A 25,763-nucleotide genomic window follows, 5' to 3' on the forward strand; every position below is an offset into this window, starting at 1 on the left:
TGCATTATTTTGGGGAGCCTGTGGAGAAAGCGCTTCGTTCTTTGAATTTCTAGTCTGTAAAGGGAGGTTCGGGCCTGTTTCCCTCTCCATCGTCTTCAGCCTCTCTAATCCGATTCCTTAAATCCCAGCGTCTCCAAAGCCTTCCCCGGGCGATGCGCGGCTTCCAGTAAGGGTTCGGCTCTCTTCACAGAACAGGAGAGGGCGCCCGCCCTTAAAAAATAAAATACAAAGTTTGAAAAAAATACGTCAGATTGTTAACTTTTTTCTAGATGGTGAGACTGTAGGTAATTTTTTGTGTTTTTCTGTGTTGATATATTGTTTAAAGGCGTGTAGTGCTAAAAATGACAACAGAGATTTCCCTTTTCGAATTCTGTTGTGCGCTTACTCCAGTCAGCCCCCTCGTATAACTTGTCTTTCTCCTTGTCACCCTTCCTGGAGTCTCTCCTTATTTCCAGGGACAGAACTTGACACACAGTGTGTATTCTTTGTTTTCTGAATTAATTATCTGCTCTGGCTGCCTTACAGCGATTTAGTGAAACTACCCTTTCCATGGGCCATCTCCTTAGAGATAATGGCCCCTATACTCCTCTCTGTCTCCACCCGAGATCAGTCTTCTGTGAAGAGCCATGCATTCGACTGCCCGCGGGACATCTAGCTGGAAGTTCTACAGTACTCAAATCGGACATCTATGAAATTCTAGTTACCCGACTTTTTAATTTTACCTTTATTTTTTTCCCTAAAGTTCTGCCTTTATGTAGATCTGAGTTTCTGGCCTATGTCGTTTTCCTTCTTTTCTGAAGAATTTCTTTTAGCATATCTTGCAAGTCAGATCTGGCTGCAAACTCCCTCAATTTTTGTTTGCCTGAAAAAGTGTTACTCCTTCACTTTTGAGAGATAATCTTGTTGGATACAGAAGTCTAGGTTGATGGACTTTTTTTTCCTTCAACACTTTAGATATTTTACTGTGCTCTCTTCTTGGTTTCTGAAGAAGTCTGATGTAATTATTATTATTTTGGCCGCCCCGCATGGGTTGCAGGGTCTTAGTTCCCCAACCAGGGATTGAACCTGGCCCTGACAGTGAAAGCACACGGTCCTAATCACGGGACCACCAGGAAATTCCCCCAATGTAATTCTTATCCTTGCTCCTCTATAAATAAGATGTACCCACTTCTACTCCTCAGGCTTCCTTCAAGATTTTCTCTTGGTTTTTGATTTTCTGTTCATCCTACTTGTAAGGACAGAAGTGAGAAGAACTTCTAAGCTCCTTATATGCCAGACTGAAAACTGAAAATTATCTTCTATTTTAAATTCTGTTCTTTCTCCTGGCCTCTGTATTTGTGTGCATGACATGTTTCTTTACCCGTGACTCAGAAAACAAGACCATTGCCCTTAAGTTTGTCCTCTCTGTTCTCCAAATCTAATCCCTCACCAAGTCTAATCAATTCTACTTCTAATGGAACCTTCAAACTTACCCCCTCTTTTTTTCATGCTCACAGTCTGTATCTTATATCAGGTTCCCTGTCTCTCACATTGAGAAGACTAGTCTCCCTACCTCCAGCCCAACTCCTATTTTCTTTTCCATGTTGCTTTCATCATAAATCTGGTGAAATGCAAAATTGATCACATCATCCCTAACTGAAAGCTCCCCCTTATTAATATGGCAAAAGGATTTTTAATGATCTGAATAAATTTACCTCTTCTAACACATTCCTTGCCACTTTGCACTTAGCCTGCACCTATAAGCCAATCCTCTTCAAACTGCTTGCATTTCAAGATATACTGAGTTGTCTCATATTTTGTGCTTTGCACATACTGGATGAGTCCTTTGTCCTTGCCTCATGGACTTGACTTTCATCTTCTGTGGCTCATGTGTTGACTACCTCCACAAACCCCCTCATAGTTATCTCCCCAAGCCTCCCTCAGCAACTCTAGCAGATTTCTTTTTAAATTTTTTAAAAAATTTTATTTTGGGCTGTACTGGGTCTTCACTGCTATGTGTGGACTTTCTCTAGTTGTGGCGAACAGGGGCTGCTCTCTGGTTGTGGTGTTTGAGCTTCTCATTGCCGTGACTTTTCTTGTTGTAGAGTACTGGCTCTAGAGCTCAGGCTCAGTAGTTGTGGTGCATGAGCTTAGTTGCTCTGAGGCATGTGGGATCTTCCCGGATTAGGGATTGAACCTGTGTCTCCTGCATTGGCAGGTGGATTCTTGACCACTGAGCCACCAAGGAAGTCTTCTAGTGAATTTCTTAAAACAAAACTAAGAATACATCTTTAATTTTTTAAGGAAGGCATTCTGTTAGATAAAGGAGGATGTAAAGGAAATAATCATGTAAAATGTAAATGGTATTAAATAGGTTTCCCTAGTACTTTTGCTGAGGTACAATCCCAGTAAGAGTTTTGCTCAACTGGTCATTACTCAGCTCTCCCTGAGTACCCAATTATCTCTTCCCAGAGTTGGACTAGTTATCACTTATGCATTCTTCCCACAAATGCTCCAGAACATAATCCTCCACTGCACTCCTAAGCCTCCAGACTCTCCATCACCCTCCAATTTAGTTCATTTTCCATTCCACAAATCCACAGATTTGTGGATTTTCCAAATATCCACAGATATTTGATGAACACCTAGTATGTCACAGGCTATGAATCAGTGTGAGTAACAGAGATAAGGTCCTTGCCCTTCCATTCTAGTAGGAGGGGAGCCAGAGGCCTAAGAACAAATTAAACTGGGACAATAGGGATTCTGATGCTCACCCCCAGAAAATAAAAGGAGATGATCACCATAAAGCACCCAGTTTGAACTTAACTCATAGTAGGAGCTCAACATATATTCGTTTCTTTCCCTCTAGCTGTTTGGAGAATAGCATTGCCTTCCCGTTTTTTTGTTGTTGTTTTTCTTTTTCTTTTTGAGGATTTCAAGCATTTTTGAGTTCTGATACATGCAGAGGACCAGGATGAAGTGAATAAATGTGAAGCAAGTTACAAAGTTGTTAGAAATCTTAAGCTCTCACATTTTCCCCCAAGTTCAATAAAAAGAGATACTGATGTATTTCTGGAAACTAATAAAGTATATTGAACCACCTTAAATGTGCTCAGTCTTGTTTGCATAATAATTCTCACTCTGGGGGTTATCTTAAGGAAATAATTTAAAATGAGCGCAAAGATTTATTTTCTTGTACAAGGATATTTATTACAGCTCTGTTTAGAATAGCAAAACTTTTGGAGGGGAGAGGAGGGATGGACTGAGATTTGGGGGTTAGCAATGGCACCCCATTCCAGTATTCTTGCCTGGAAAATCCCATGGACCTCCTACCTACCTCCTGGTAGACTGCAGTCCATGGGGTCGCTATAAGTCAGACATGACTGAGCAACTTCACTTTCACTTTTCACTTTCATGCATTGGAGAAGGAAATGGCAACCCACTCCAGTGTTCTTGCCTGGAGAACCCCAGGGACAGGGGAGCCTGGTGGGCTGCCGTCTATGGGGTCGCACAGGGTTGAACACGACTGAAGGGACTTAGCAGCAGCAGCAGCAGATGCAAACTAGTATATATAGAACAGATAAACAACAAAGCCCTACTGTATAGCACAGGGAACTATATGTTCAATATCCTATGATAAACTATAATGGAAAATATTTTAAAAGAATGTACATATACACGTATAATGGTTGACTTTGTTGCACAGTAGAAATTAACACTGTAAATCAACTATACTTCAACGTTTTAAATTTATTATTATTATTATTATTTTTTAAATGTATCTGGCTGCACTTGGTCTTAGTTGTGACATGCAGAACTCTCAGTTGTGGCATGCGGGATCTAGTTCCCTGAGTAGGGATCGAACCCAGGCCCCCTGCATTAGGAATGCAGTCTAAGCCACTGGCCCACCAGGGAGGTCCCCAATTTTTTTTAAATTGAGAAAAAAATTAAATAGTAAAACTTTGGGAAGACTTAAATTTCTAGGAATGAGAGATTAATCAAATAAATCACATCATTTCTATTTAAAAACAGTACAACTATTGGAGTTTGCTCGACATATTCAAGGAACAATGATAAGTTACATCTTGCAAATTGTTGCTTTTAAGTGTGTAAGTAGCAAACACTTCTGCAGCTCTGTGCTTGACCCTGTTCTGGGTCCTGGGTGTAAACAGACAGGCTCTTAAGGAGCTTACATTTTAGAGAAAAGAGACAGAATTTAATGAACAAATAAGCACACTGATGTTAAACAATAAGTGCTAAGTAGGATACGAAATAAAATAGGGTGATATACTTAAGAGACTGGCGGTAACCAACTAATCAGATTGATGGATAGAGAAGAGTTCAATGGGGAGGCGACATCTTTTTTTTTTTTAATTCATTTATTTTTTAATTGAAGGATAATTGCTTTGCAGAATTTTGTTGTTTTCTGTCAAACCTCAACATGAATCAGCCATAGGTATACATATACCCCCTCTCTTTTGAGGGAGGTGACATCTGAGTTGAGACCTGAAGAATGAGGGGCAGCCATGCCATGGGGAAGAGTGTTCTTCCAGAAGGAAGAACAGATGCCAAGGCTTAGGTAGAAGGTTGGTGAATTTGAGAAGCAGAAGGACTGTGGGGCTGAGGCAGCAGGGTCAGGGGCAAGTGGTGGAGTTGAGGTTAGAGACGGCTGCAAGGCCAAATAGATGAGGGTAGCACTTTGCATGGTTCTAAGGGTGTTGGGAAAGCACTGGAAGTGTAGCCATAAGATAAGCTGCTCCAGCAGCACAGATTTTAAAACTTACCTGCATCTTCACTCCCTACTGACCCTGGCCTATCTTAGAGCTTTTAGATAATGACTCGTTGAGTGGGAGACAATTTTGCTTGCGTAAGAATCCCAGGGACTGGCCTTAAAAATATGGGAGCAGACCGAGCCTGGAGTAGAAGACTAAATGCACATAAACCCTTCTAGATGGTGCTGACCAGAACACCAAATGGCCAATTTATTATTATTATTGGAGCTGACTTCGCTCTTCTGCACATAGCCCCATCTCGAACACCCCTGAAACTCCAATTTAAAACCCTTTGTCCTGTAACCGGCAACTTGGAGATGGTTTGGGGACATTAGTCCACCATCTTCCAAGGTTGATGGCCTCCTGAATAATGCAGCTAGTCCTTCCCACCAACACGTGTCTCTTGAGTATTGGCTTTCAAGAAGCAAACAAATGAACTTGGGTTCAGTACCAGCCCTGTCTGGTTTTAAGCAGAAGAGTGCCAGGATTTAATTTAGAGCTTAGAAAGCTCACTGGCTGTGTAGAAATTGGATTATTCAGAAACAAGAGTGGAAAAACATCAGGAGGCTATGGCAGTTCTGTAGGGAAAGAGCACAGTGACAGTGTAAGTGGAGAGGACAGACTCGGATATATTTTGGACATAGAACTGATAAATTCTGCTGGGGTGAACCTTGGGAGAGAGAATAGGGAGGAATCAAGGGTGATTTGTAGGTTTTTGGCTGTAACAACTAGATGATCATAGTAACAATGAGATGGGAAAAACTAGGGGAAGAAGAGTTTGAGGGTGAAATTAAGAACTCTGTGGGGCCACTTTCAGTCTCAGATAAAATGCAGGCTGTGGAGCCAGACTGCCCAGGTTCCCATCCTATTCTAGACTGCTTAATGATTTTTGACAGGTACCCTAGCCCCTTGCCTCAGTTTCTTCATCTGTAGAGGGGGAATTACAATCCAACTACCTTAAGCGGTTGTTGTGAAGATGACAGTCATTCTTATAAATAAGTAAAGTCGCCCGATCATGTCCGACTCTTTGTGACCCCATGGACTGTAACCTACCAGGCTCCTCCATCCATGGGATTTTCCAGGCAAGAATACTGGAGTGGGTTGCCATTTCCTTCTCCAGGGGATCTTCCCAACCCAGGGATCAAACCTGGGTCTCCCACACTACAGTTAGACTCTTTACCGTCTGAGCCACCAGGAAAGCCATAGGTTAGTACCCAATTCTTCTTCACTCAGCAAATATTCACTGAGTATTTCCATGCACTAACTTCTGAGCATATAACAAAGACCAAATCAGACAAAAATCACTGCTTATATTACACTGTTTATAAATATAAAAGTCACTATTTTATATTACAGTTGGGGCAGGGGAGACACAATAAATAAATGCATTGTTAAAATATTGACTATGTTGGATGTAGATAGGTGTTATGGAGACAAATAAAGCAAGGAAAAGTAGTCGTGAGAAGAGTGGGTTGCAATTTAAAATAGTGTGGCCAGGGACTTCCCTGGTGGCTCAGTAGTTATGTGCCTGCCAATGCAGGAGACGATTGAGTTCGATTGAGACGACTGTGGGTTCGATCCCTGATCCAGAAAGATCCCACATGCCTTGGAGCAGCTAAGCCTGTGCACCACAGCTACTGAGCCTGTGCTCTAGAGCCTGGGAGCCGCAACTACTGAAGCTCGCATGCTTAGAGCCTATGCTCCATAATGAGAAGCTACTGCCATGAGAAGCCCTCCCTTGAATCACAACTAGAGAGTAGCCCGTTCAGCAGTGAAGACCTGGCATAGAGAAAAATAAATACAAAATAAAATTGGGTGGCCAGAAAAGGTTCCATTAAGACAGTGATATTCGAGGACAGACTTCAAAGGAAGGTACCTGCCACCTGGATAGCAGGGGAATGATGTGCCAGGCAGGGAAAACCATCAGTCGGAAGGCCATGATGTCAAGGCTTTGAGAAACAAGAAAGGTGAAGTAGCCATAGCTGTTATTCTGTGAGAGGTGAGGAACCACTGGGGAGTGTGAGCAGATTGGTAACATAATCTGATTGACATTTAAAAGCATCCCTTGGATGCCAAGTTGAGAATAGACAGGGAAGGGCAAAGTCTTGCGGGAGAACTGGAGCTTCGATCCAAGTGATGGAGCATGGTGGATTGCACTAGGATGGGGCAGTAGGCAATGGCACCCCACTCCAGTACTCTTGCCTGGAATATCCCATGGACAGAGGAGCCTGGTAGGCTGCAGTCTATGGGGTCTGGAAGAGTCGGACACGACTGAACAACTTCACTTTCACTTTTCACTTTCATGCATTGGAGAAGGAAATGGCAACCCACTCCAGTGTTCTTGCCTGGAGAATCCCAGGGACGGCGGAGCCTGGTGGGCTGCCGTCTCTGGGGTCTCACAGAGTCAGACATGACTGAAGCGACTTAGTAGTAGAAGTAGTAGTAGGGCAGTAGAAGTAGAGAGAATTAGAGAATAAACAAATGATACAAAAATTCAATATAAGAACATCACTTGGTAACATGCACTCTGGAGAAAAGTAAAGAACAAGGGGGAACAGCAAACATGGAAGGTGCTGCAATTTTAAAATAGAATAGAAGAGAAGACCAGAAGATGGTGACAGTTTAGCGAGTCTTGAAGGAGAAGGAGTGGGCCGTGGGGCCACGTGGGAAAGAAGTCTAAAGAAGTCTGCAGGCAAAGTGCAGCCCCACAGAGCTCATGGAGCAGGAGTGTGCCTCACACTGTCCAGGTAGGAAGGGGCCAGCGAGCTGGATGGACTGAGCCTGGGGCGGGGAGGGGAGAGGGGCGGAGTCACAGAGCGCTATAAGGACTTTGATTTGAGGGGATGCAGTGGAAGGTTTTGAGTAGAGGATTGACACGATCTGGTCCACTTGCTCATTCTGAGTCAAAGTGGGGAAATAATTAGGAAGCAAGTGCAACAGTCCAGCTGGGGGAGGAAAGCAGCTTGAGCAGGATGGTGGCTGTGGAGGAGAAGAGGAGTGGTCAGAAGCTGAACACCTACGAATGGGAGATAGAACCAGCAAGATTTGCTGACAGATCCAAATGTGGGTTATGAGAGAAAGAGAGGAGTCAAGGGTGACTCCAAAAGTTTGGGGCCAAGGAACTGGAAAGATGGAAGTGCCATTTACTGATGTAGGAGGGGAAGCTGTAGGAAGATACCTGCTGGAGGGAGGTCATGAGTCTGACTTCGGACCTGGTATACTTGAGGTGTCTATGAGACAACCACATTGGACGGTCACATTGTAAAGATATTGAGACAGCAGTAAATACACAAGTTTGGGGTTCAAGGAACACATACAACTTGGGGAGTCTTTAAAACCTCAAGGCTGGCAGAGCTCACCTTGGCAGAGTGTAGCTGGATGACGGACAGCCCAGGGCAGAGGCCTGAGTCACCTGAGCAGAGGCAGAGGTACCAGCTGAAGAGAGTGAGAATGGCAGCCAGAGATCCGAGGGACCAGGAGGGCCTAGTCTACCATCTAGTCTCTAACCATGGTGTTTTCAAAGAATATTTAACTCTGTAGGAATTTATGGGCAGGGTTCCAGGGGGTGGTGGCAAGCAGCATGTGAAACAATGTTAAGTTACTTTCTGTACATGGTGGGAGTTGAGGATTATTATTTTCTCCTTTACCATTTTCTGTATTTTCTTAATGCTTAACACTGAACACGTATTACTTTCGTAAAAATTCTTTGACAAGGATATTTGAAGATCAATACTGGAAAGTGACTTTTGCTGTTCCCAGAGAAGTCCAGCCTATTTCTACCTCAAACGTGTGCCCATAGAAAGGAATTTAGCTCCTTATCTCCATTAGGAGGTGCTGTGGAAGGGGCAGTCCCCCTCAGCCCAGGTAGCTTCAGAAGGGCTTCGGTCAGTAGAAGCACCCTGGGGTGGGGGGAGACTGGCCAGCGAAGCACTGGAGGCTGTCCTGATGCCACGCAGCCCCCATTAAGAGCTGTTGAGAGGTGCCATTGGTGATCTGCCAACCATGCTTCTCAGAACTAGGGGTGTCAGAAATGCCAAGTTGCATCCCCAGGATAGGCCGTGAGCCCACACTCCTTGGCTTGGCATAGACTGACACGTGGACAGAACAGCAGCTTTATTAAAAAACAGTTTATTAGCATCTACGTCCAGCATCTGTGCAAATGAGATCAGCTCCTCCCAGGGGCCTGGGTCTCCCACCTGAGCCCCTGGGGAGCCTCTCTGCCGTAGGCCCCTGTCTTGAGGCAGTGTCCTTGCTCATCTGACATCAGTCCCATTGCTCCTGGCTCAGGGCTAAGCCCCACCTCGAGAGGCCATGGGGATGGTCTCCCCTGAGCGACCGCTGCCTCTAATGTCTGAGAAGGCCCCGCCTCCGCTGGCCGGGGCTACGTCCACCTGGATGACCCCGTGCACCTGGGAGAGCTGTGGGCTATCCAAGCTGGCAATGAGCTGGCGGGGGCCTGGTCTCACAGGCACAAACGTCTGGCGCAGGGTCACTGTCTCGTTGCCCCCAATGTCCCTGTGGGCAGAGATAGGGTCATGGGCCTGGGGTGACAGGGTGTGGAGTGGGGAGTAAGGGCTGATGGGGCAGCTGGAAGGAAGGAGCAGCAGGTGGAGCCCTTCCGGCATTTCTGGGCTCAGCTGGAATCTCTACACCCACGACCTAACCTACAGGAGGACAGAGCCTGAACCCCAAGTCCGCCTCCACAAAGCGTGATCAGTAGCTACCCAGCCAGCTGCCGAGCTGGAAATCTCCTCGGCATTCAGAACTCCTCCCTCCCTGCTCTCACAAACATCTGGGCGAAGAGCGAGCACAGCCCCCTTCCTCTCCATCACTGATGCTCCTGCCCCAACCAGGTCAGCCCCATCCCCTGATGGGTTTCCAAGATAAGGAAACCTCAAAAGGAGACTTTGGGGCTTGACACAGTGTTGCCAAATACTTCCAGGCTTGCCAAGGAAGAAGGTGGAAGAAAAGGAGTTCTCTGCTACCATCACCTCTTAGGATGTTATCTCAAAAAAAAAAAAAGAAAAAAAAGCCCCAAACAAACAAAACAAAACTGGAGTCCCCCAAAAGGCAAGCAAACAACACTGCAGTCCCTCCCAAGAACAGAGACAATTGGCATCTTTAAATTGACACACACACAAGTGTGTATGTGAGAGAAATACACATGCTAGTGTACACACACACACACACACACACACACCCCTCAGTGTCTTTATTTTCTTCCTTCCCAGGCACCTCTAGTCCCAGATCACCTCTCCAGGAATTTACAATTTCACCTGCCTTCTAACTGCCCTCCTTGCCTCTCATCTCATTTTCCATTCATTTTTCCAGTCACTCAGAGGTGAACTGAGCCTTTCAAGGGCTTGGCTTCCTTGTTGCTTGGGAGATAGACGAAACTGTAGCTCCCCGACCTGACACACAGGCTCACTCTGACTCACCCCGCCTGCCTGCGATCATTCCCCCCACCACCACCACATTCCTCCTGCCCACCAGCCTCAGTGAGCTCCACCCCTCCCCTGAATTCACCTCGTTTTCATGCCTTGCCCCTGGGCTGCCTCCAGACCCAGTTCACACCTCCTCTTCACTGGGGGCTCCCTGGAGCACCTCCTACCCTCAGGAAAATGAATCTCGCCTTTGTCTGAGCTCCTCCAGCAATCTGCATGTGCGCAGACACATTGACTGTGATTGAATGTGTATTGCAGTTGATCACACCTGTTAGTGTCTGTCCTTTCCTGCCTCTGCCTGAAACCCTTACCTCTGGCCCCTGCTAAACTTGAGCCTGCCTTGGGGACCATTTCTGGAGCCAGACTTGTGCAAACACCACAGTCCTCCAAGGGAATGAGCCAACACCCCAACATCAAGGATTTCCTTGGGGCAAAACATTTAGCTTGGAGCCTGCTGCCAAGGGACGTCCCTGGACCACTCTGTACTCCTTCTATCCCATTAACTGTGTAGTTTAGAACACCTACCAGTCATCCTCACTTTCTGATGTAAAATGGAAGTGAATATAAAATGATGGGGTGGGATCAGATGGTCTTGAAGGTGCCTCCAAGCTCTATGAAGGCGAGAAGTAGGAATATAGATGTCTATAGCCTACCTGATAGGTTGTAGACTTAATTTCTATACTTCCTATCAGAATATCCAACTTGAAATTCAGTCTACAACTTAACAGGTAGGCTATACTCTGCGTGCGTGCTCAGTTGCCTCAGTCATCTCCGACTCTGAGACCCTGTGCCCTGAAGCCCGCCAGGCTCCTCTGTCCATGGGATTCTCCAGGCAAGAATATTGGAGTGGGTTGCTATGCCCTCCTCTAGGAGATCTTCCCAACCCAGGGACAGAATTTGCATCTCCTAAGCTCCTGCATTGCAGGTGGTTTCTTTACCACTGAATTACAGCGGAAGCCCCAAGCTGTACTCTGCCTGGTAACAAATCTGTGTTTTTAATTTGTGCCCACTTTTCTATTGATATGAGGTTAAAGGTTGTTTGGGTTCAGACCAGCCTTCAAAAGTCTATTTACCCATATTATAATTGAACTGTGGGGCTTCTCCGGTGGCTCAGGGGTAAAGAATTTTCCTGCAATGCAGAAGACTCAGGAGACATGCGTTTGATCCCCAGATAGGGAAGATCCCCTGGAGGAGGGCATGGCAACCCACTCCAGTATTCTTGCCTGGAGAATCCCCATGGAGAGAGGAGCCTGGTGGGCCTCAGTCCATAGGGTCACAAAGAGTCAGACACAACTGAAGCAACTGAGCACACACATGTGTAATTGAACTGTACTATTTCAGAGCCTAGCCTTTATTTATAAGATTATTTCCAAGATAAATTGCTGTCTAGGTTCCAACTAGGGATGTCAAGATCTCTCCCTACCCTGATCTTAGTATCGGGCATGACCTTGGCTGCACCATAGTTTGAGAGTTTGAGGCAAACACATCAGCTACTAATGCTGGAATGTGCCCACAACTGAGTGCCAGTAATAAAACAAACTCCCTGACAGGACATCAGAACTTAGACATCCAAATTAGCATTGTCTTTGATGCTAATTTGAGTATTAGCATCAAATTAGCATTTATGCTCTTGTTCCACCACACTGAACATTTAAAAAAGCTCCTCTCAGATTTTCCTTCACAGCCATTTAAAACCACACACACATTACATGTACCCACTTGGGCGTGCACTCACACCTGGCCAAGTCACTGTCCCTCCTTTACAGCCAAGGCTCATTTCTGATTGAAAAGGGCATTATGACCCACCTGGCTCACTTATTTACCTTATTAATCAGTCTTAGTTCTAAATGACTTGAAGCTGTTTCCCCAAAGTCAAATCCACTCCTTTAGAAGACCACCCTAAGGACATTCTCGAGAATGTGATTCAGGCTCTGGGGGAAATTCCCAAGAAGGGTTTGGAGCAGACTTCTAGCTTCCCCTGGTGACTGCTTTAGTGGTGACAACAGCCGTCTGGAGGAGTAAGTGCTGGAATGTTTATTAAGTGGCCAGTCAGCAGGTGGGGTGGCATGCCTTCTGCCATAATGAGGCTCCATACCACAGCCTTTGATGTGCAAATGAGAGTGAAGTAATGCCAATTTTGGAATTGCTTGGGTTGGCCAAGAAGTTTGTTTAGGGATTTTCTCTAAGATGTTAGGGGAAAACCCAAACGAACTTTTTGGCCAGCCAATAATATACCCAAATCAGCAGCTAGGGGCTCTCACCTGTGCTGGAGGCCCCACCTGGGCTCACAGTAGCTGGAGGAGCCACAGAATGTCAACCGAGGGCCTACCTTGAGAAACCACCATCCAACCCTCTCATTTACTGGTGGGGAGACTGGGCCCATACAAGCCCCACAGTTAAAGAGAGGGGCTGAGTCTCCAGTACGCAGTGTGGGTGGCCCTTGCCTTACTCCCTGGAAGGGGAGAGAATCAAAGATCTGGCAGGGAAGCTGAGGGGAGCCCAGCTCCGGGGACCCCTCAGGACAGGGGAACCTCTGTCTGTCAGCGGCAGGTGAGAGACCCCAGCAAGCAGGCTGCCTGGGAGTTCCAAGATCCGCTCTCTAAGCTGCCAGAAACTCTTTTAGGGCGACAGGAGGAGAGCGCTCCTTTGTGAGGTGTCCCATCACCCAGGAGCCCAGGATGGGTCAAAGGTCAGAAGAGCAGCCTTTTCAGCTCTGGTCTGTTGGTGAAAGTGGCGGCCACCCCCAGGCAGAGCCTGTGTGTGTGGGGAGAGGGATGGGTAGGGTAGTCAGGGACCCTCTGTTTCCCCACCCAGCCCCTCCATGAGTGTGGTCACTTTCCCTTGGGTGCTGTTTATTGGATGAGGAAAATTCCTGCCCCTGTCACCAGAAAGCTGATCTTAAAGGTCAGCCTCTGGCCTTCTCTGCTTTCCCTGTTCCTGCATGTGTGAGTCCATGTCAGAGGTGGCAGCGTGGCCCGGGAACACGACCTTGGGCACTTGCCGGGCACATAGCCTCCCCTGGCTTGGGATCAGGCCCCAGCAGGTGGGATGAGGGCCTGAGGCACAGGGCTCTCTCCTTAGGAACTGTTCACTCTGCTCACCACACCAGCCCAGCAACCAGCTTGAGAGCCTGTGTGAGGTGCTCACTGTGGCGGAGGAGTGGAGCCTGCCCCTTAGGAGCCGAGACCCTCTGGGAGATGTGGCCACCAGCTGCCCCATCTGTAAAGGGGGGCAGCTACCAGCGGAGCACTGATGTTGTGCCCAGCACCACGATGAGGGCTTTACATGCATGTCTCCTGTGATTCTCAGCCACCCCATCTGTAAAGGGGGGCAGCTACCAGCGGAGCACTGATGCTGTGCCCAGCACCACGCTGAGGGCTTTACATGCCTTGTCTCCTGTGATTCTCAGAGCCAGGTTATTACTGTTATCCCCACTTTACAGGTGAGAAAACTGAGGCATAGAGAAGATCATACATAGAGCACACAGCCCATGAGTGATGAAGCCAGGACCTGAAGCTCATCATATGATTGTCTCTAATGTACTTTAAAGGGTATTGGGGGTCTCCAAATGAGCTTACATTCCTGAAAGTGCCTGCTCAACTCTTGAGTGCTGGGCGACAGCAGTGACAAATTACTAGTGATTCCTATTTGAGGTTTTAGCTCCCTAACAAGCCAGCAAGGCAGGCAGGGACACCGAGGAGCACTGCCTGAAGCAGGCCTTCTTGAACTCAGGCAGGAGGTGTTGCTGGCTGGCCCCAAGTGACAGACCTTACTGTCCTGAGCTGAGCAGGAGAGGGACAAAGGTGGGACCCATGCAGCCAGGAGGCTGGCAAGGGCAGTGGTTGGGGCAAAAGGAGGGACTGCACTCACCCAACATTGAGGATCTTGGGCCTCTGCAACCCGGAGCCCTCGAGCCGGAAGACGACGTTGGTGAGGGTGACAGGCAGCGGGTTCTTGAAGACAATCTGTACTTCGCACTCCTGGCCAACCACGGCTGCTCCCAGTAACTGAGAGAGAAAGAGACCCCCATTATCAGAGCCTCGGGCCAAATTTATGGGACTGGACAGTCCCACCAGAGAGGGAGGGAAAGCTCCTTAGAATGAAGACCGCCCTGACCCCACATTCCTGCATCTGGGGGAGGGCTCACCCAAAGCCAGAGAGGAAACTCCAACCTACTCCCCAGCTGAAGCCACCCCAGAGTAAGGGAAAGGAGACCTGATTTTCCAGAAAAGGGAACCGAAGCCCAAGAGCCCAGGCTGGTCCCTGACCTCCTCCCGCCACTGCTTCTGGCCTAATGCCCTGCGCCTCGCCCTCCAATCTGCCCCAGCCCAGCCCGCTGCTCTACCGTGAGACTGAGGTCTGGGGTACGCAGACGGAAGGTGTGCTGCTTGGCCAGCACCTGCCCGTTCTCCTTCACGTGGCCTGAGACGTTGAGCAGCATGGCCCCCTGGTCTACGAGGTGGACGCGGTATTCCTTGTAGGCCACGGGCATGGTCACGCGCTCCGCTGCAGGGAAGAGGCCTGGTGTCACCGAGGCCTGCTTCCCCAGACCCGGCCTCCCCAGGTCTCCATGTCCCCAGCCCTGGGCTACCCAGCCATGGAGGGGGGTGCTACAGGCTGGGGACGAGGCACTTACAGGCCCCCGGCGCCAGCACCACCTCCTTCTTGCTCTCCTTGAAGACAGATCCTGTGACGCCCGTGTAGAAGGTGACAGAGAGGTAGAGGTGCAGCTTCACGGTGCGGAGGCTGCTGCCACGGTTGGTCAGCACCACGCAGACCATCAGGTCCTGCCCCATCACTGCGTCCTGTGCCTCCACCTGCACGGCCACATCCTCTGCGGAGTCCCGCGTGGCGTACACGTTGGGTTTGCTGCCATGGGCGGCCGCGGTCTCCACTGCCTTCCGCTCTGCTTCTGAGCCTGGGGGTTGAGGGTCAAGGGTGAGCTTACAGCTGCTGCTGGCTGGGCGGGCGCTTGGAAGGCACCCTTGGTTGTGGCCAGAGCTGGCCGGGATGGGGAGCTGCTACCTTCTGGGTGCTTATAGGTGTGCGTGATGTCTTCCCGCATGTTGGAGCCGATGGCCTTCGTAATGATGAGTGAGCCGATGGCCTTCTCCTCCACATACACGATCTTGAAGCTGCCGTCATCCTGTCGCTGCCAGTAAACTTTGTCACTGTTCACCTGTGGGGAGGGCAGTTGTGGGGGGTGTGAGCCAGGAATGAATGAGCCAGAGGGTCTGAGGGCGGGCATGACCCCCCAGCTGCCTTCCCCGGATCCTAGGAACTGCAGGGAAGGCCGGATCCAAAGGTTGGGAGCTTCCTGGCAGAGTGAAACTGGGAGACTTTTCAAGCTGAGCCAGACAAGGCCAGAGAGCAGGAAAGAAGTTGATCTGGGAGGCTCCTCACAGTGCATTGGGCATTAATAACAGTAATCCCTTGCACTCACTTGCTGACTCCATGACTTATAAAGCAGTTTCATACCCATTATTTCTTTTGATCCTGAGCACAGAAAGCACGGCAGCCATTATTATGGCTTTTTACAGTTGGGAAAACTAAGATTTGTAGAATGAGTGACCTGCCCAAGGTCACAAAGGTAGTTGGTCAGCAGTGGGGCACGCCTGGAGAACCTAGGACCAACGCCAGTGCCCTGGTCGCCCCAGGCTGCCCATGAAGGCACCAGGCGCACAGCCCTCACCTCTGCAAAAATGAAGGGTGTGTCATACTTCATGTAGACCAAGCCATTCTTGATGGACTGCACAGAGCACGGCCCACAGCAGAAGATGCCTATGGGAGTGAGGGCACCACAGGGGTGAGAGATCCAGGGAGGCTGAGTAGGACCCCCAGATCCTGGGCCCACCCTTCCAAGCCCACCCAGTGCCCACTGCCCAGGTTCAGCACCCCCCAGTCCAGATTCTCTGGTGGCTCAGACGGTAAAGAGTCTGTCTGCAATGCAGGAGACTTGGGTTTGATCCCTGGGTCAGGAAGATCCCCTGAAGAAGGAAATGGCAACCCACTCCAGTATTCTTGCCAGAAAATCCCATGGACGGAGGAACCTGGCAGGCTACAGTCCATGGGGTCACAAAGAGTTGGACACGACTGACCGATTTCACTTCACAGTCCAGCTCAGGGAGGGCAAACAAAGGGGAAAGCAGTTCTATTTTGCGTCAGTCATTGGTTGGGGTGAGGGGGGCAGTGACGACTGTAGGGGGGACAAGCCTGCCTTGTTAACCGAATTGCTGGCACACTTCCTCCATTGGCTGAAGCTGGATGTCGGCTGTCTATGACCCCCAGAGGTCAAGACCCCACCCCACCCACCCCATCCTACATCAAAACAAACCCAGAGCCCATTATGGCTCTGCTTGCCAGCTGGGAGAGAGATGACATCACAGTCACCATTCCAGAAAGATCCAGAACCACCCTCAGCTCTATAGCCCACGGTATCCTTTCTGTGGGCAGGTGACAGGGGAGCTGGTAGGAAACAATGTCTGTCTTCATCATGCTCTGGAGGGCTTTCTGGAGGAGATAGGTTGATAGAGAGGAGGTGTGGCTGAGAGGACACAGAACAGGAAGTGAGGGCTGTCCAACAGGAGAGAATCTTAGAAAATACCTCGAACTAGGGTCTCCTTTTACAGATGGGGAAATAGGCTCAGCAAGGCAAAGTGACTGCCAGGAGACGTAAGACAGCCGGACACAGAGAGACTGGAAGGGCTAATCCTTACTAAGTAGCTACTAAGCTCCAGCCATGCTGCTAGTCCAATATGACTTCTCATTTGATCCTCCCAATCACCCTATAAGGTATACATCATCCCCATATTACAAACAAGAACACCAGAGCTCAAAGGTGCAAGGAACTGGCCTAAGATGACATATCTAAGAAGTGATCAAGCTAGAATCAAGCCCGGGCCTGGCTGGCTTCAGAATCCCTGCCTGCCACCTAGCCCACCCACTTCCTAGAGTGGGGACTGGAACTCATGTCTCCTGGTGTCCTGTGACAGGCTGTCTCAATATCACAGGCATCTCTGGGGTTGTATAACTCAGGGGGCACTATTTACAGAGATGATTGAGAGGGAGGGGTCTGGTCAGAGACCAGAAGAGGAAGGTAGGCTAGGGGAGGGCTATCTGACTCAGGGTGAGGAAGGGAGAAGGGGGAGGCAGGGAGGGGAGAAGCAGCTGGAGGGGCAGGTGGGGGCTCCCTGGGGCCAGATTATTAACTGGGAAGGGTGTGGGGGACCTGTTTGAGATCTAATTTTGTTTTTGACCGCACCTCATGGCATGCAAAACTTCCCCCGCCAGGGACTGAACCTACAGCCCTGGCAGTGGAAGTGTGGAGTCTTAACCAGTGGACCACCAGGAAAGTCTGGGGAGATCTAATTTTTGCAGAAACATGCGTTGTGGAAAAGAGACTAGTAGGTTACACCATCAGTGATTATTTCTTATGCTGGACTGCGTTATAGAAGCTGTTATCCCCTTTGAACCTACCTGAACCCTGATTTTTTTCCCCATACCGTATATATAACCCAGTGGAGCAATGAGAAGAACTTGGTAAAAGGAAGAATATGTGTCAAAAGACAGGAAGTCAGGGGCTGGGTTCACGCTGCTGCTGACCTAACACTGTGCCCTAGAGAAAGCCTCTAATCCAGACGATCTGCAACATCACCAGGGGAACTTTCAAAACACACAGATTTCTGGAATCTGTTCCCGGAATTCAGGTTTAGAAATTTCCTTGAAACAAAACTGAAACCACCTGAGAGAGAATAGGAAATTTTCCATTTTATATTACGCAATTCTATATATTTTTTTCTTCCAAGCATGTTTTACTTAAAATGTGCTTAGTCACTCAGTTCTGTCCGACTCATTATGACCCCATGGACTGTAGCCCACCAGGCTCCTCTGTCCGTGGAATTCTCCTGGCAAGAATACTGGAGTGGGTTGCCATGACCTCCTCCAGGGGATCTTCCCAAGCCAAGGATCAAACCTGCATCTCCTGAATTGGCAGGTGAATTCTTTACCACTGAGTCACCTGGGAAGCTCTTTACTTAAAATAGTGACTTTTTAAACTATAAAAAAATATATATATAAATAAAAAGGTCTTTCAATTAATTATCTCCAGGACATGTAAATAAAAATATAAGTGGAAAAAGTGGGTTTGTTGGGTGAGGGAAACCTCTCCCTGAATTCTCTCAAATCTTTGGACTTTTGAGCCATCTGAGTGTAATAACCATTATAAATAAATAAAATTGGGGCAAATAATTATGCAGAAAGGTGAAAATAAATGACGGGTCACATGGTGATTGCCCTCATGAGTCCGTTTGAAGAACGAAAGGATCTGACTCCAAGGCCCCGTCCAGGACACTGGAGTTTGTTCCCCTAGTTGGGGACACAGGGAGGGGCCCCCAGTGGAGTCTAGGAGCCAGGCAGGGGCCCTGCTCACCACTGCTGGTTTCCTGGGGTGTGGCGTCCACAACCTGCCATCCATCGAAGCCTGAGGGCAGATCTGGCCTCTTCATCCAACAGTCGTTCCACACGTGGAAGTTCCTGGATGGACATAGATGGAGGGCTCGGTGGGCTGCCTACCTGGGGTTTCCCCAGCATCCCCTGCTCTCGACATCCAGGCCTCGGGTCTCTGGTCATCAGCAGGGACAGGCAGCCCAGCCCAGCCCAGCCTCACCAGACAGAATCATGGTTCAGGTGCTCCAGGGGCTTCATGTTCTCATCAAAGTAGATGTCCATGGTGAGGGAAGTGTCTGTGTCGTGCGCGGAGTTGAAGTTGGTGACAGTACGGGTGGCCAGGCCCAGGCAGCGCAGCACTGTGGGGAAGCAGCCAGGGTTGGGTTCAGGGCCCCGGGCCAGGGCAGGGGTAGGGGGGCAGGTGAGGCGTGAGGTCAGGAATAGCAAGGGGAAAGGGGCAACTGGGGTTGCCAAGCTGGGTCAGGGGTCACTAGAGTCAGAAGTTCACTGAGCCAGGGAGTGTTGGGGGTTAGGGGAAGCCAGGCCACCTGCCTGGCCTTGTGCCTGCCTGTCCCTTCTCCCTCCTCTCCTCTAGGCCTTTCTGGGTTGTTAACACTAATTAATGATAATTAAGGCCAGCCTGCCAGCCACCCCCGCCCATCCCTGCACTGCAGCCACAACTGGGCTGGGCTCACGAAGGTGGAGCCTAGCTTCCTTCCACCCTCCGTGTAAAGCCCAGGCGGTCCCGTCCCATCCCTCCACTACCTGTGGTGGTCACGCCGGCGAAGACCCAGCACTGGCCGAAGGGCACAGAGCTGCCGGTGCGGAGGTAGCTGAGGAGGATCTCCACGCTGCCCACCCATGCTGAGGGGTTGGTGCCTCGGGAATAATCTCCAGACCAGTTCCCAATCAGGACCCCATTGTCATCCAAGGAGTTCACCTGTCCAGGACAGGATGGGGTGGGGCAGAATTGGGGAAGAGGCTCAGGGCCCCCCAGCCTAACCCCCGGCCCTGCAACCATCCCTCACCCCTAAACGCTCAGGATTCAGAGGCAGCCTGAGTCCTGCCTGCCCCTCCCACAGCCCTCTGCCCCCCCATCCTGGTCTGACACAGGAATGTGCATCCTGGGTGTGCCAAGTTTGGGCTTTGGCCCTACATTCCACAAGAGCTGGAACTGGAGCCAGGAAGGGGAGGGTTAGGGGACAGGTTGGAAGGGGAGATGAGTGAGATCCCTTCCCACCGTACCTTTTGCAAGGGCACGGACAGGGCTTGGGTCCTGGAAGAATCAGAAATGGTAGGAGTGGGGGCGGGAGACAGCAGGCAGACACTCAGTAGGGCTCAGAGACTCAAGGGGGCTCACCATGGCAGAGATGACCCGGGAGACACTGATGGGGTCCCCGCGGCCTGCATAGGGCATGCCCCGCCGGTCCAGGATGTACAGGCAGGCGTCCAGCACCCCGTGGTCAAACTGGGGGAAGCCAAGGCAGAGGTGACCCTTAGGCTAGCACCTGCGCCCCCACCCCGCCTCACCTGCCTCTAGTGCCCTGAGTGCACGAGGCCCCAGCCAACCCTACCTGGCCGTAGTTCCAGGTCCGCTCGCCAATCTGCGCTTCTGTCCCATAGTAAATTCGCCCAGACTCATTAAGCACGTACTCCTGCCGCCAGTCCTCATGGTCCACATACACGATGTCCTCTGTGTCCCCAAAACACATATGCCTGGTCCCCTTCAGCCCTCTCCCTGGGTCCCACCTGCCCCTCAGCTGCTTCTGCAGGGCTCATGACTGCAGAGGAAGAGCAGGGACACCTCTAGCCTGACAGCGCTGCTTCCAGGAAGTACAGAGCAAACAAGATAGGGGATAATGGGAGAAGGGTGGCTGTCACCAGGGCCGTTCACCAGGAGAGGTGATGCGGCTCTGTGACCTTGGGCTGGTCACTTCTCTACATCCTGCATTGAGGTCCCCTCACCTGGACGCTGGGAAGCTGGCTTTTCCTAGGGCTAGGCACACAGGCACGTAGCCAGATTTAGCAAAGGAAGCCCTACACGCCCTCCCCTCCTGTCCATGTTTTGCTCCAGCAGCTCACCTGGGCACCAGGGATTGAAGAGGATGTAGATCTCATTGCGGGGGTCAAAGGGCAATTGGAACTCTCCAGCTCCACAGCGTGTGCGGATGGTGAACTGGAACTTGCCGATGATGGCGTTGGGGGAGGTGTGGACCCGTAGGTTCAGATTCTGCCCACTGGACTTGGTCACCTGGGCCTTCCAGCCTCCACTGCCCCCCTTGCCCACCGGGATGATCACATGGGTGCCCTTGCCCACCTCGGGATTATTTCCTGCCGTGGAGGAAACACCAATTAGCTGCTGCAGCCCACTTGAAGCAGGGGGATGGAGCCTTGGACTTCTTTCAGCCCCACCCAAGATGTGTGTCCCAAGTTGGACAATTGCCTGGGCCAGATTGAGAACAGCTCTGTCCCCACCCGATGCATGCCCACATGTCAGGGCAGAGCTCCAGTCCAACATCCCAAACCTGTTCCCTTGCACTTAACTCGGAGGTGAGTAGAAGAGACCAGGTCACCGTCACCCTCTACCTGCCTGACTGTCCCAGTACCTGGGCAGGAGGAGCAGAGCCGCCCTGTCTGGGTCTAGGTGTCCCTGCCCCACATGAAAGCACAGTTCCTGTCCTGAAAGCCTGCCTGCTCACTGGGCCTGCAGCTTCCAGAGCCCAGGGCATCCCTGCTGGAGGTGGTAAGGGTACCTGGGAAATTAGAGGCTGGGGTGGGCAAGGCTAGGCCCTAATCAAAGGGTACCAGGAGTCACCCGCCCCCGGCAGCAGTATAATCATCAGCCTAGGCAGTCAGTGGCCACCATGCAATGCAATGAGGGAGGCACCTGCCCTGGGCCATGGGAACAGAGAGACAGAGTTGGACAGAGAGTGAAGTCACATCCTGGGGAAGGAGGGCAGACCCAGAAAGAAAGATACCCAAAAGCAGCAACACTGGAGAGGATGCAGTAGTAAGGATCCAAAGGAAAAGTATCTTGAGACAAATGCTCCTGGAGGCTCGGAGAGGGTGAGCTTAGGAAACGAAAACAGGGAAGCCAAGACCCTCCCTCCGGGGGACATACTTACATGATTACACCTGCCTTAGCTGGCAGGGGTGAGGAGTGGGGTAAGGGAGGAGCCTAAAGACATCCCTGTGACCCTAATACCAGGGCTGGCAGCCCTGCTAACCAGCTCCCTATCCCTACTCCACCACCACCCCTACTCCACTTCACCACCATCATCCCCATCCCCCACTGCAGGCTCCACTGACCGATGCACAGCTCCAGGGTGACATGATCAGAGGACTCATAGGGACGAGACAGGAAGAGGACCATTTGGAAAGGCTGCCCACGGCGGAGAATCAGCTCATCGTACTCGAACTCGTCCGTGTGGTGCTCTCGGCGGTTCTGGTCTGAGCGTGAACTCAGCAGATCCACACCAGTCACCACCAGCATTCCCTCTGCAAGGCCACAGCTCCGGCTCAGTAAAGCCCCACGGGGCGTCCAGGCCCCCACCACTAGCCTCCCAGGCCCCCAGAGATGTCAGAATGAGCCTCAGGCCCAATTAAGGCATTTTGGCTCTCAGATAACATAGCCAGGTGGGCCTCACCTCGGATGGTGCCATCTCCAGCTGCGTTCACAGCGCTGCTCCGGGAGCCAGGCCGGCGGGAGTCCCGGGAGCCAGGCCGGCGGGAGTCCCGGGAGCCAGGTTGGCGGGAGTCCCGGGAGCCAGGTTGGCGGGAGTCCCGGGAGCCAGGTTGGCGGGAGTCTGAGCCCCGGGAGTCGGGTCTTCGATTCCTGGAGCCAGATCCTCGACCTCCCCGGTCTCCATGGCGCTCAGGCCCCCAGTCATCGTCTTCTGTGTTCCGGCTAGAGCAGCAGCCACAGCAGCGAGCCCAGAAGGAACGGCCCCCGCGGCGAGAACGTCTGTCTGGCTCTGGTTCTGGCTCTGGAGAAGGTGTGGTGGGGGGCTGCCAGGGGTTTCCGCCCCAGCGGCCGACATCCGAGCGAGGACCGCCTATGTGGAAGAGGCAGGGAGGCTCTGATCACTCACTCAGATCTCCTTTACCCCTACAGGATGCTCCAATCAGCTCACCCAGAAACCCTCCATCCAGAGAGCTGATTCCATCCCAGCCAGATGACAGATGATCTGACCCTGACCCTGAGATTCCCTCAGATCCACCCAGAGACCTTCCCCCAAAGTCTCCTTTCACTCACCTAGAGAAACTTGCCAAATTAGACAGACGAGTCTTTTTCCCCTCTCACCCTCACACGGACATCCTCCAAAGCAGATGCCCAAACCAGAAACCTGCTCCAGCACTCATCCCAGGAAACGAGTGCACACTTGTCACAGCTTCGAGAGGCGGCAGCACAGGCCATCCTGAGCCTGCTGCCCCTGAAAGCTCCTCAGTCTAGAGATCCAATGCTGACAGCCTCAGGGACCCATTGCTTAGAAGGAATCCCCCACCCACTGCTCTCTGAATTAGACAGATAAGTGACATTCACCACCGGGGGTCCTGGCATTTCCCCACATCGTCGGGTCATACACCCATGAGGAGTTGCTGGGAGGGGTAGGAGGCGGAGGTGCCTGAAGTCAGGCTTCCCAGGCAGGGGATCTCTGGTCGCCTGGAGCCTCGCTGGGGCGGACAGGCTCTGGCTGGCCCGCACTCCACCTTGTTGGGACCCGACCTCAGCCGCCAGACAGCATCGCTGGGGTTCAGCATCGCAGTGCCCCGTCGGAGCCCCTCACCTGATGAAGGTGTTGGCGACGTCATCTCTGAGTCCCGCGGCGGAGGTGGAACAGGTCAGGACCGATGGGACTGGACGGAGATGGGACTGGACGGACTCCGCCGCACGAATGGAAGGTGTGGGGCGGGCCGGTAAGTGGTTTTTAAGGGGGGAGGGCGGGGCCGAGCTTCTGGGAAGAAGAGGAAGGAAGGTTGCTTCGTCCCCCTACTTGGGGGAGGAGGTCCAGCGTCTGGGGGCCGGGAAATGACGCTGGGCCACACCCTCTTTTCCCCTTTCGAGGAACTAAGGACCGACGTGTAGGGAGAGGGCACGGTTGGAGTCTGTGAGGGCTCAAGTCGGAAAGACTCGGTGAGACCACCTGTCTGGGGGACGCTGCCTGCCAAACTGGGTGCATCAGAGGCACCTTCTCGGTGGAGAAGCTCAGAGGGCAATGGGGCAGGGACCCCCTTCCACCCACACCTCTATCCAGCAGACTTGCTGTTCCCAAGCTCAGGCTGCCTGGCTGTGTCTCTGAAACTGCCCATGGGCTGGCTCTTAGGACTCACCCAGTCCAGGGAGGTCCCTGGATCCCAAGTTGTTACAGACTGGTGACATCAGCACCTGGCCCTCAGACTGGCTCCACCAGCCAGCCCTTGACCTGCCGGCTCTACCAGATCCTCTGACCCTACCATCCACCTGTCCCTCCTTCTTCCTCTGGCTCCGCCAAGCCCCCAGTATGAGTAAGAGCTGCTTCCTGCTCCCTGGGCCCCTCCACCTTTGCGATTAGGAAGGTCAGAGTGGAAGCGATCTCGTTTTCTAACGGTCACCCTTCCCCAACCCCTCAGGGGTTTGGAGGTGACTTTGGTCTTTGCTTTGAGGCTCAGGTGGGAATGAAGTCTCTGTCCCCAGGCTGCAGAGTACCCCCTCCTTCCACTGAGACAAATGTCTGGTGAGCTGGAGGCCACGGTTCTCAACTTGGAATTCTTCCTAGGAATCCTGACCAACCGGCTGCAGGCACCTGCCCAATTCCATCCCAACCCTGGGAGAAACACCACGGAGGCCACCGAGAGAACCCCAAGGCAAAGAGGAGGTCAGGCATCTTCCAGAAGGTTGGGACCCTGTTCTTGGGTTCTCTTCTCTCCATCCTGCCATTGTCCCAGCTCTGCCCATGGGACACTGGACAGAAGACAGTAAAAACAGGGAGGGCAAGGAGATACAAGGAAGCTGCCTGGAGGAGAGGCTGAGTTTGGTGATGCATGTGGCAGGGAGGTGCCTTGGGGAGTGGGAACAGAGGCTCCAGGACCTGGCAGAGCCCTCCACATCCCCATGACCTTTTCCTGTCCAAGTCTAAGCTCCAGACCTGGCAGGGGGTGTCTAACCCCACCTCCAGCACATTCAAGAGCAGGAATCAAATTTCCAGGCAGGTCAGCCAAAGGGCTTCATGGAAGGCTGTTTGTGTATCACTCTGGATACTGAAAGGACAGGGAGGGCCCTGAGAGTTCAGTGTGTGTACATGTAGGCCCAGGTAGATTTTCAGGGAAACAGGAAAATGCCTGGTCACATTCGCTCCCTCGTTTCAATCAATCTTTCGGTTTCCCCACCCAGCCAGGTTTGACTCAGTGCCCTCATCCCTGAGCCACTCCCCTTTCCTCCCGGGAGGCTCAAGTGCCGCAGGGCTTTCAGAGTCAGGACAAGGTACTTGTGTGTGTTGGAGGGGAGACCCTGGGAAAAGACACCATCTCAGTACTTCAGGAGCTAAGGCCAAGTTCTGCCCAATCCAGAAGCAAGAACATGAATCTGGAATCCCAGACCAAGTTACAGAGACAGCTTTGGCTCCAGCACTTGAGCTCAGCAACCTTGGGTGTGTCTGAACAGCAGTTTCCTCATCAGCACAATGAGCCTAATCATCTCAGCCCTGAGAGCTTGTGGGGATCAAATGGGATCAAGTATTTTCAAGGGCTCTTTATCCTGGGCATGCTACTCATGAGGACTAATAGTGTTGTTATAAGCGAGTGGAGCCAGGGCACTCTGAACACACCTCCTGGGAACAGCTTTGGTGAAGGAGAGCCAGGGCAGACAGGGTATCCGGAAGGGGCACAGATCACGGAAGAAACTTCTCTGAGCCCTTCTAGTTGGAGAGACTTCCAGGTGCTTTGTAGCCCCACTCCAACTAGAACTGAACCCAAACCTGATGCCAGCCTGGAGCTTAGGCGCAGCCCAGCCCCAAAGCAGAAGGCAGACTCCAATCCAGCCGTGGCCCAGATTCTGCCCCCAAAATGGAGGTTCTGCTGCTCCGCGACAGGGAACGGCAAGACTGAGCATAAAACGGAAGCAGAGCGGGGGAGCCGACACATCTCT

At 51.4% G+C, this 25,763-nt stretch overlaps 1 protein-coding gene across 2 annotated transcripts; it reads right to left on the minus strand.

The window, feature by feature from the left end:
• Window positions 1–29: 29 nt before the first annotated feature.
• On the minus strand, window positions 30–25,684 carry TGM1 (transglutaminase 1). Of its 2 annotated transcripts, none has more exons than XM_025296145.3 (15): window positions 23,428–25,684; window positions 22,288–22,695; window positions 21,950–22,138; window positions 20,723–20,971; window positions 20,215–20,333; window positions 20,001–20,108; window positions 19,406–19,580; window positions 18,861–18,999; window positions 18,624–18,727; window positions 15,888–15,976; window positions 15,221–15,374; window positions 14,832–15,113; window positions 14,541–14,701; window positions 14,066–14,202; window positions 30–210 (listed from the first exon to the last, which is right to left on the minus strand). In XM_025296145.3, exons 1-15 carry the CDS (start codon window positions 23,450–23,452, stop codon window positions 105–107), a joined length of 2,445 nt encoding a protein of 814 aa, XP_025151930.3. In that variant the 5' UTR covers window positions 23,453–25,684; the 3' UTR covers window positions 30–104. The 2 variants fall into 2 exon arrangements, with proteins under 2 accessions (XP_025151930.3, XP_006061522.3); XM_006061460.4 differs by lacking the exon at window positions 30–210 and adding an exon at window positions 8,864–9,266.
• Between the last annotated feature and the right edge of the window lie 79 nt (window positions 25,685–25,763).

Source organism: Bubalus bubalis, chromosome 11, assembly GCF_019923935.1.
Source record: "Bubalus bubalis isolate 160015118507 breed Murrah chromosome 11, NDDB_SH_1, whole genome shotgun sequence".
In the NCBI taxonomy this organism is placed as follows: domain Eukaryota; kingdom Metazoa; phylum Chordata; class Mammalia; order Artiodactyla; family Bovidae; genus Bubalus; species Bubalus bubalis.